The sequence below is a fragment of the Trichechus manatus genome, unplaced genomic scaffold, assembly GCF_000243295.1.
Source record: "Trichechus manatus latirostris isolate Lorelei unplaced genomic scaffold, TriManLat1.0 scaffold00087, whole genome shotgun sequence".
In the NCBI taxonomy this organism is placed as follows: Eukaryota; Metazoa; Chordata; class Mammalia; order Sirenia; family Trichechidae; genus Trichechus; species Trichechus manatus.
Window position 1 is genome coordinate 374,444 of NW_004444023.1, and position 11,504 is coordinate 385,947.

The following is an 11,504-nucleotide window of genomic DNA, read 5'->3' on the forward strand; positions in this document are numbered from 1 at the left end:
CTCAGGTAAATGGGGGTGTGTGCGACAGAATGAAAGGTGGGTAAGTCCAGTGGCAGGATGCGATTTTGTTTTGCCAAAAAAGTGAGAAGGATGTCCTGATGGGCCCGAATTTGTGGGGTGGGGTGCATGGGAAGACACCGCCTTTCCATTCCAATGTGCTGAACCAACGGGCTAGGGGAGTGGGGTGTCCCTGTTGGAATGTTCTACCAGGGGGTGTGGAGGTCCTAGTGGCAACTAAGCAGGGTAGTAGGGAGGTTACCAAATGCTTGTTGGAGCAGCCCCAGTCCAGGGTTCCCTTTGCCCCCACAGGGACCAGGAGGGGCCATTTGGGTCAGTCCAGGCAGGGGAAGTGCGGAGAGAAGGCCAAGTCGGACGTCGCAGCCCTGACAACTGTTAGGTCAAGGCCTCCTATTTCGCAGGCTCTGCCTAGTACACGGGCGGTGCCAGGGGCGTGGCCGGGCATGTGGGCGGCGCCGCGGGCGGTGCCAGGGGCGTGACCGGGCATGTGGGCGGCGCCGCGGGCGGTGCCAGGGGCGTGACCGGGCATGCGGGCGGCGCCGCGGGCGGCGCCAGGGGTGTGGGTGGGCATGCGGGCGGTGCCACGGGCGGCGCCATGGGTGTGGGTGGTACCAGGGGCAGTGCAGAGGGCACGGGCGGCGCGTCCCGGGCGCCAAGCTGGGTGCGCATCTCCTGCAGCTGCGCTCGCAGCTCCTCCAGGGCGCTCTGCGACGGCACCGCCCGCACCCGAGCCTGCAGAGTCTCCAGCATCAGCGACAGGCGGTCCACCTCGTCTTGCAGTGTGTCCCAGGCGGCGCTCTGCTCCAGCTGCTTGTGGCGCTGGTGCCTCTGGTGGCGCCAGAACTCGAGCACCAGGCAGCCGCCGGCCACAAGGAAGATGGTGGCCTCGCCCAGCAGTTCGGCGCCCAGCTCGGCGGCTGCCTCCTCGTTCAGCGGTTTGATGGCTTCACCCCGTAAGCCCATGATGCGCATCTTGGTCCGCATCTCCACCCAGTGGTACACTGTGGGGTAAGACAGGAGTCGGGCCGCGCTCGGGAAGTCCCCTGCAAGCCTGCCCCTCCGCGCCTCGGTGTCCCCCCCGTCGGAGCAAGGGGGACGCGGTGGCCAGCATCACCAGGGTGGGTTGAGGGTGCGAAAGGCGCTTTAAAACAAGACCTGCGCCTGGCCCCACCCTGGGGATGTCAAGTCACCCAGCCTGCGCTGGACGCGAGGGCGTCTTTTAAAAGCGCCCAGAAGATTCTCAGGAGCAGTCAGGGATGAGAAACCCAGCTCTGGAAGGGAAGTCCTCAGACTGGGGGCCACGTACCTGGAAGGGTCACAGGAGCTCCAGGAGCGACGTCCACGGAAGGTGTAAAGCTGGCTCCCGCTGCTCCTTCCACAACCCCCACCCTCATCCCCACCCCCACCCCGCGGGCCAGCAGGGCTTCTCCCTCCTCCCGCTAAGGTGAGGCTGGCGGTTCTGGGCTCCAGAAGCACGTTTACTATGCAGGTTTTGGCACTTACCTTGGAAGGCGCTCAGGGGTTGAGCGACGCTACTCTAAGGAGAACCCCTTCCTACCTAACCACTTATTCATGTGAACAAGGCTTCTCAGCCTTTGCATCGTTACAAACGCGACAGAGGAGTAGAACTGATGCTGGAACTCTGGGTGGATTCGAACCGTCAACCTTTAGGTTAGTAGTGAAGCGCAAACTGCTTCAGCAACCCAGGGACCTTTTGACTCACTCCAGCACTAATTAATATTCATCCATGGATACATGAGCTGATTGGGTGGAAAAGCCCCATCCAGCTCACTGCAAGATGAATTTCTGATAACGTTTTATATTTCTCCCCTTCCAATTATCCTCCGCAGCAACCACACTGTGATATCTTAAAATAGTCACCCTTTCTTCCTTTTAGTTAGAAAAATAAAATTTGTATATGGGGGGAATTATTTATACAACATAGAAGGGAGTAAATTTGAAAACAGAAGTCTGCCTTCCCGCCTCCAGCTTTTGTCCTGCTCCTCAAAGGTTAACCAACTTTAGATCCTTTTTGCATTTATTTCTTCTACTTTAACCTTATGATAAAAAATAGTAAGTTGGTTGCTTGACTAAACTGAATTTTTAAAAATATTATGTGTTGAAATGGCAAATGTTTTGTTATATATATTTTTACCACATTGAAGAAACATGACTTGATTTTCCACTTCCACCTCCATGACGAAACATATGGAATACTTTATCTCCTTCCCTCCACCCTCCCAATTTTTACAAATGATTTTTATCTTTATTTTTTACTGTTTATTGGTAACTTTTGACATTCTAAATAACATGCCTATTACCTCAACTTCCTGACACCTGTACCTGTAAGTACATTAACTGCCCTACCCTGCCTTCCACTCTCTTCCTCCACTTCACCACCCATGGTCTGTCTGCTATAGTATTATTTTTATCACATTAAGGTGTCTTAGGTTATAGTAAGTTTTCAGTATTTTTTCCATAAGCTGAGTCTAAAAATGGAAATATAGAGCATGTATAATATTAAGATTATGTAAACACTAATCACTATGGATCCATAACAAAGATGTAATTTTATTTCACTAAACCAGTGCCATTGGAAGCATTAACATTAAATGGCAGCTTGAAACATTCATCAGTTGCTTCACTTCGTGCCACATTTTAATTTTCTCATATTTAGACCTTGATTTTACTGTACAAAGCATTTAGTTTTCCCTAGAGCACTGTTTCTTAAACTGCCAAATGTGACCCACAAATGTTTAACTCACCATGTAACCAGGATCATCCAGCGTCTTGCTCCTGTTCTTTTTATTAAATAGTTGATTGTGAACAGTGTCTGCTCTCTGGGCTGTGGCAGGGCTGTCCTCCCAGGATATCTTCAAACTGTTCTCCTTCACACTGTAGGAAACCCATGTCCTCCTCTTTGTTGAATTCCACTTGCGTTTTGCTGAAGTATATCCTTAAGTACCTTTTTCAGAAAGGATGCTTGGTAGGTTAAGTGTTTTGAATCCTTGTATGTTTGAAATCTATTTTTCCACCTTCACAAGAAACTAGATGACAGTTTCTAGACCCAGAATTAGTGGTTCAAAATCACATTCCCTCCAAAGCTTGGAGGCCTGGTTCCATTACCTGGAGTGGGGAGAAGTGCTTTTCTTCATCTCTTTGGCACTGACATTGCACCGAGTGAGTCTCTCTCATTTCCCTTACTTGCCACTCTTCTGTTTGAACCCAGTTTCTCGCTTTAGTCCTGGGAATTTTTCTTGTCTTATGCATTTCCTCCTCTCCCTTTTCTCTTTATACTCTTCTGGAACACTTCCCAGTCAGAGGGTGGCTCTCCGGCACTGACCCTCCACTGCTCTCGACTTTCCTGTTTATCCATCACTCCTCTTTGCTCCATGTTCTGGGCACTGTCACTAACTTTCCTTTCAGAACTTCTACCATTTTCTCTTTTAGCGACCATGTTTATGATTTCCATTAAATCTTCCTTTGTAAAAAATTTTATTATAAAACATTCCAAACATACAGGCAGGTTTAGAGGCTCCACCTAGCTTTATCAAGTCTTCATTTTGATAAGTGAATTAATTGCAAATGTTGAGAATGTAGTCAGTCATGTTAGTCATACTAACATGAAGCTGTGGAGCAGGGTGCCTGGCCAAAGCCAAAATTGAGGCAGGACTGACCCTGGGGACTGACTCCCAGGAAGTGTCTCTCCTAGAGCCTTCTACTTTCTCCTCTCCTTCCCTACAGCCACTGCCCCAGTCCAGCCTCTCTTCTTCCACCGGGCTGCTGGTCTCTCTGCCCCAGTCTTGCCCCCTCCAATCCAGGCCCCCAACAGCAGCCAGAGGGATCTATCTAAAGCGCAAATCTGACCCTGACCTTCCTCCTGCTCAGAACCTGCCATGGCTCACAGTGCCCTTGGGATAAACGCCAAAATCTTTAGCATAATTTTGAAGACCCCTATACATCTCTCCAGACTGATGTTTAGAATGAACTAGCCCCTCCAATGCTCCCCAAGCCTCTGCTATTTTCCATAAAACAAAACCAAACCCATTGCTGTCGAGTCGATCCCGACTCATAGTGACCCTATAGGACAGAATAGAGCTGCCCCATAGGGTTTCCAAGGCTGTAATCTTTACAGAAGCTGACTGGCACACCTTTCTCCCGAGGAGCAGCTGGTGTGTTCAAACCACTGACCTTGTGGTTAGCGGCTGAGCACTTACCCACTGCGCCAGCAGGGCTCCTTGCTATTTTCATAGACTGTTTGATTGTCTGTCTGTAATTTATCTAAATGATTCAGTAGACACCACATGATGGAGACATGCATTCGTTCCTTTGACGCTACACCCTTGGGGCAGGTACTTAAACAGCAGCAGGACCCTGATCAAAAAGACTTGCAGGGAGGTCATTCACTTTGGGAAGACAGGAAGCAGAAGTCCACACTCCAGGGCAGGCCAGGACAAGCTTCTGTTAGATGAATGCAAACTGTTGACGAGGTGTGTAAAAACATCCCAGCCTCTGGTGTGAGGAACCCTACTGGCTGCCCCGATGGGCAGGGTCAAGGTGAAAACCCTGGGACTGGTTCAACAAGGCAGCTCAGTGCCCAAGTCCTGGGCAGGATCCACACTTCTCCCTGAAAGAAGGTATCATAACCATCACTAAACAGCAGACAGATGATCTACTACTCTAACCTTGACCTGGGAACAAGTCAGACTCAAGCCGGGCCAATTTCAGAATCAATATATCCATGTACACAGACACGTGCATGTGCATACACACATGCATGCACACAAAAAGCTTTTGAAATTATAATTGGGATTAACTTGAATCTATAAATCCGTTTGGAGAGATCTGACATGTTTACAGTATTGAATCTTCCAATCCGTGAACATGCCTATCTCTCTTTATTTAGGTCTTTTACGTTTTATCTGGATTATGCTTTGTAGTTTTCAGAGTAGAGGTCTTGCATATATCTAGGTCAGTTTATTCCTGTGTATTAGAGATTTTTGGATACTATTTTGAATAGCATCATTTTAAAATTTCCTTTTCTATTTGTTTGACTATAGAAATGAATTGATTTTTCTATACTGACTTTGTATGCAGTGACATTGCTAAGTTAATTTTTATTAGTTCTTGTAGTTTGTAGATTCTTTTAATTGTACATATATACTCTTGTTGTTGTTGGATGCCGTTGAGTTGATTTTGACTCACAGCAATCCTATGTGACAGAGCAGAACTGCCCCATAGGGTTTTCTTGGCTGTGATTTTCCCAGAAGCAGATCGCCAGGTCTTTCTCCCACAGAGCCACTGGGTGGGTTCGAACCACCGAACCACCAACCTTTTGGTTAGTAGCCAATCCCTTAACCATTGTGCCACGAGGGCTCCTTACGTATATAACCTAGTCATCTGTAAATAAGAACTTTTTTTCCCTTCCTTTCCAATTCCTTTGCCCTTTATTCCTTGGCTCCTTTGCAATACCGGAGAAGAAAGTATGATATTTGCAGTAGGTTTTTATCAAATTAAGGAAGTCCCCTCTGTTCCTAGTTTGCTAAGAGTTTTTACCATGAATGGGTGTCTATTTTCATCAGATACTTTCTCTGCACCCATCTAAATGATAATAAGTTTTCTTCTTCAGTTTTTCTTGTAAATATGGTGAATTACATGAATGATTTTTTTTTAAATCCACACTTGGATTTCTGAAGTGGAGCCCTTTTGTGTGATGTATTTTGCTTTCTATATATTGTTGGATTTGCTTTGCTAATATTTTGTCGAGGATATTTGTGCCTGTGTTCATGAGAGAGATGGACTGTAATTTTCCATTCTTGAAAAGTCATTGTCAGATTGGGGTGTCAAGGTGATACTGCTTCAGAAAAGAAGCCGGGGTGTGTTGCCGACTTTTGGTCTCTTCAGGAAGGGTTCATGAAGGGTGCATAGTGGATTGGAATCAACTGTACTGTAAAAATATCAATCATCCATAGATTCATACAATACCAATCCAAATCTAAGCAGGATCCCTTAACTGATTTAAAATGTATATGGATTACAAGGCTAAACATAGGTTTATCATATGATCCAGCAATCATGCTCCTAGGTATTCACCCAAATGAGTTGAAAATATATGTCCACATAAAAACCTGCATAAGAATGTTGATAGCAGCTTTATTCATAATTGCCCCCAAACTGGAAGCAAGCAAGATGCCTTTCAATAGGTGAATGGATAAACAAACAGCGGTACATCCATGCAGTGCAGTATTACTCAGTGGTAAAAAGAAACGTGCTATCAAGCCCTGAAAATACCTGGAAGAAGCTAAAATGCATATTGCTAAGTGAAAGAAGCCAGTCTGAGAAAACTACATACTATATGGTTACAGCTATGTAACATTCTGGAAAAAGCAACAGTATAGACAGTAAAAAGATCATTGGTTGCCAGGGGCTGAGGAGGGGCAAAGGATGAACAGGTGGAGCCCGGGGCATTTTAAGGGCAGTGAAACTGTTCTGTGTGATACTGCAATGGTGGACACATGACATTATGCATTTGTCAAAACCCACAGGACTGTACAACACAGAGTGAACCCTAATGTAAACCAATATTGGTTTATCAATTGTAACAAAGATACAACACAAATGCTAGATGTTAATAGGAGCATTGTGCAGTGTGAGGGGGGAGAGGGAGGATATGAGAACTCTGTGCTTTCTGCACAATTTTTCTATAAATCTAAAACTTCTCTATCCATCAGCCTGAGACCAGAAGAACTAGATGGTGCCCGGCTACCACCAGTGTCCACCCTGACAGGGAACACAACACAGAGTCCCTGACAGAGCAGGAGAAAAGTGGGATGCAGAACTCAAATTCTAGTAAAAAGACCGGACTTAATGGTTTGACTGAGACTGGAGGAACCCCGGAAGACATGACCCCTGGACTCTCTGTTAGCCCAAAACTAAAACCATTTCTGAGGCCAACTCTTCAGACAAAGATTAGACTGGACTATGGGACATAAAAGGATACTTGTGAAGAGTGTGCTTCTTAGCTCAAGCAGATACATGAGACTAAATGGGCAGCTCCTGTCCAGAGGTGAGATGAGAAGGCAGAGAGGGTCAGGAGCTGGTTGAATGGACATGGGAAATCTGGAGTGGAAAGGAGGAGTGTGCTGTCACATTATAGGGAGAGCAACTAGGGTCACATAACAATGGGTGTATAAATTTTTCTATGAGAGACTGACTTGAATTGTAAACTTTCACTTAAAGCACAATTTTAAAAAAAAAGGTGTATGCAAAAAAAAGAAAAACAACTGTTTTAAAATAGTAACTAAAAATTAACTTTGCATGTCCTACATGTTAATGTTTTACATATGTTAATAAATCATACATCAAAAATAAATACATAAATAAATTTTGGTTCTCTAAAGCCACTCACTTGTAGTATTTCTCTCCCTTGCCCTTAGGCAGTGTTACGGACTGAATTTGTGTCTCCCAAAAATACGTGTTGGAATCCTAACCTCTATACCTGTAGAGGGGCCCTGGTGGTGCAGTGGTTAAGAGCTTGGCTGCTAACCAAAATGGTCAGCAGTTCAAATCCACTGGCCACTCCTTGAAAACCCTATGGGGCAGTTCTACTCTGTCCTATAGGGTAAATATGAATCAGAATCGATGCAACGGCCACAGTTTTTTGTTTTTGTTTTTTTAATACCTGTGGGAGTCTTTGGGTGGCACGATCGTTAAGCCCTTCCTGACTACTAACTAAAAAGGTTGGTGGTTTCAAACCCGCCTGGAGGCTCCTCCTTACAGCATCACTACAAAACTAATACAAGCAGGCAGACTTGACCTTGGTCCCTTGTCAAACGGGCCTGGGACTGCTAATTTCAAGGTGCCGTGACTGTTTGTTCTCATCCCAGCTTTTTGCCAGAAGCCTATTTAACCTCCTTGTTGTGAAATAACACCTGGAAGAGAGACTGGCCAGGGCTGAGAACTCTTTCCTCCCAGCAGCCTAATGATGCTCCCAGACTTCGGCATGGGTGGAGGGAGCACGTCCACGAGGGGACCCTGAGAAGTCACTGAGGGTCAGTTAGAAGGCAAAGAGGATTCAGACAGAACAGAGGACTGACAAAGTCAGGCCCTCGCTCAAAATGGGGGAGCGTGGCTACGACTTGTGCTGACAGAACTCAAAGATGATAACAGTACATTTCTTTCCTATTTTAATAAAGGCCAAAGATGAAGAAATTGAAGACTTCTACCAACTTATGCAGTCTGAAATTGATCGAACATGCAATCAGGATGCATTGATAATTACTGGTGATTGGAATGAGAAAATTGGAAACAAAGAAGAAGGATCAGCAGTCGGAAAACATGACCTTGGTGATAGAAACAATGCCAGAAATCACATGACAGAATTTTGCAAGACCAACGACTTCTTTATTGCAAATACTTTTTCAACAACATAAATGGCGACTATACACGTGGGCCTCGCCAGATGGAATACACAGGTATCAGATCGACTACATCTGTGGAAAGAGACAATGGAAAAGCTCCATATCATCAGTCAGAACAAGGCCAGGGGCCGACTGTGGAACAGACCATCAATTGCTCATAAGCAAGTTCAAGCTGAAGCTGAAGAAAATTAGAACAAGTCCACAACAGCCAAAGTATGACCTTGAGTATATCCCACCTGAATTTAGAGACCATCTCAAAAATATATTTGACACACTGAACACTGATGACCGAAGACCAGATGAGTCGTAGAATGACATCAAGGACATCACACATGAAGAAAGCAAGAGGACATTAAATAGACAGGGTATGGGTCTGGAAAAAAGTGAGAAGACAAGGTACAAGGTCAACACGCAAGAATCAGTCGGGTTTCTATTTATCATCAATGAGCAAGCAGAAAGGACGTTAAGGAAACATTATCATTTATAATAGCATCTAAAAGAATAAAAAACGAAAACCCGTTGCCGTTGAGTTGATTCTAACTCATAGAGATCCTGTAGGACAGAGCAGAACTGCCCCATAGGGTTTCCAAGGAGTAGCTGGTGGATTCGAACTGCCGACCTTTTGGTTAGCAGCTGAACTCTTAAATCACTGTGCCACAAGGGCTTCAAAAGAATAAAGTACCTAGGAATAAATTTAACCAGGAAGGTGAAAGACTTGTACACAGAAAACTAGAAAACATTACTCAAATAAATGAAAGAAGACCTAAAGAAATGGAAGGACATTCTGTGTGGGTGGATTGGAAGGCTTAATATAGTTAAGATGTCAATGTGACCCAAAGCAATCTATAAATTCAATGCAATCCCCATCAAAATCCCAAAAGCCTTCTTTGCAGAAATGAAAAAGCCAGTCCTCCAACTTATATGAAAGGGCAATCATGCTAAATAGCTAAAGCAATCTTAAAGAAGAAGAATTAAATAGGAGGGCTCACACTTCCTGATTTCAAAACATACTATAAAGCCACAGTAATTAAAACAGCCTGGTACTGGTATAGACATATAGACCAATGGGATAGAACTGAGAGTCCAGACATAAATCCATACATCTATGTTTAGCTGATTTTCAACAAGTGCCAAGTCCATTCCACATGAAAGGAAGAGACTCTTCAATAAACGGTGCTGGGAAACTTGGATTTCACGTGTAGCAGAATGAACAAGGATCCATGCCTCACACCATACACAAAACCCAATTCAAAACGGATCAAAGACCCAAATGTGAAAACTCAAACCATAAAATTCTTAGAAGAAAATATAAGGGCATAGCTGCAGAACCTAGTTTTTAATGATTATCAGATATGACAACAAAAGCACAAGCGTCAAAAGACAAAACAGATAAATGGGACCTCATAAAAATTAAATGCTTTTCATTGAAGGAGTTTATCAAGAAAGTGAAAAGACACCGTACAGATTGGGAGAAAATTGGTTCACACCACCAAGTGCATTAACCATTTGAACCATCCAAGGATTCTCTGTGATCTTCCTGACCTGACCCTCGTCTCCTCTGCTCAATAAGCTCCTCCTTTACTAACCAACAGGACAACTGATCTGGTTTTTTCAGCAACTCATTTGCATGAGAAAAAAAAAAAAAAGATTGTGCACGTGGTGGAAACTGTTCTACATGAAGAGATTGAGACATAACCAAATTTCAAACCAACCAACTGCAGAAGCCATTTTTGCGGCAATCAGGCAAATGTGAATATAGATCATATTAAGGAATTAATGTTAATTATTAGAGATGGTAGTGGGTTTGTGGATATGTAATATTTATCCTCATTTTTTAGACATGAATGCTTAATTTGAGGGACTAAAAGATGACATATGGCAAACAGAAACCTGTATACCAATGTTCGTTGCAGCACTTTTTCACAATAGCTCCGAAGTGCAAACAACGGAAATGTCCATCAACAGACAAATGGATAAACAAAGTCTGGTACATACACGCAATGGAATCCTACTCAGCCATAAAGAGAAATGAGGTCCTGGTGCACGCCACAACATGCAAGAACCTTGAAAACATCATGCTGAGTGAAACAAGTCAGTTGCAAAAGGACAAATACTGCATGATCTCACTTACATGGAATAAGCAATGGTACAGAAACCAAAAATTATTAGTGGTTACCAGGGGTGGGAGAGAGGGGGGAAGAGGGAGTTATTGCTTAGGGGGCAGTGAGTTTATGTTCATGGTGGTGGAATGATTTGGGAAAGGATACTGATAATGGTTGTACAACATGAAGAATGTAATCAATGTCACTGAATTATACACGTAGAAATTGTTGAGATGGCAGATGTTTTGCTGTGTGTATTTTCACCACAGTAAAAAAAAAAAAAAAAAGTGAGAAGATAAGCCACAGTCTGGGAGAAAATATTTGCAAATCATATATCTGCTAAAGGATATGTATCCAGAATATATAAAGAGCTTTTAAAGCTCAACAAAAGAAAATAAACAACCCAATTACCATGGGCATCCCGCCAAAATAGACATTTCACCAAAGAAGATATAAATGGCCAATAAGCCCGTGAAAAAATGCTCAACGCATTAGCTATTAGAGAAACGCAAATTAAAAACACACTGAGGTAGTGTTTCACACCCACTAGAATGACTGTGGTAATCAAAACAACAGATGATACCAAGTGGTTAAGAGGTTACAGATGACATGTATGTAACTTCGGCAGTGTGTGGAGGAGGGCTGCCTTGCCCATCTGTTCACCTGCCTGGTTCTGTTATAAAAGCCACAAAAAACCAAACCCGTTGCCATCGAGTCGATTTTGACTCATAGCGACCTTATAGGACAGAGTACAAATGCCCCACAGGGTTTCCAAGGAACAGCTGGTGGATTCCAACTGCCAACCTTTATGGTTAGCAGCCGAGCGCTTAACCACTGTGCCACTAGGGTTCTGTTTTAGGGGCAGGAAATAAACTTTAGTTCAATTAGGATCATTAATTACACATTTTGGGTCCCTTGGTTACAGCAAAGGAGCCCTGGTGGCACAGTAGTTAAGCGCTCAGCT

At 44.1% G+C, this 11,504-nt stretch overlaps 1 protein-coding gene across 1 annotated transcript; it reads right to left on the bottom strand.

Moving 5' to 3' along the window:
* Positions 1-426: 426 nt before the first annotated feature.
* On the bottom strand, positions 427-3,758 carry LOC101342180 (optic atrophy 3 protein-like). Its single transcript, XM_004381784.2, has 2 exons — positions 2,784-3,758; positions 427-1,019 (listed from the first exon to the last, which is right to left on the bottom strand). Exon 2 carries the CDS (start codon positions 1,000-1,002, stop codon positions 427-429), a length of 576 nt encoding a protein of 191 aa, XP_004381841.1. The 5' UTR covers positions 1,003-1,019; positions 2,784-3,758.
* Between the last annotated feature and the right edge of the window lie 7,746 nt (positions 3,759-11,504).

Excerpts from the sequence above, each read along its gene's own strand:
- LOC101342180 (XM_004381784.2), bottom strand. The coding sequence starts at position 1,002 with ATGCGGACCAAGATGCGCATCATGGGCTTACGGGGTGAAGCCATCAAA.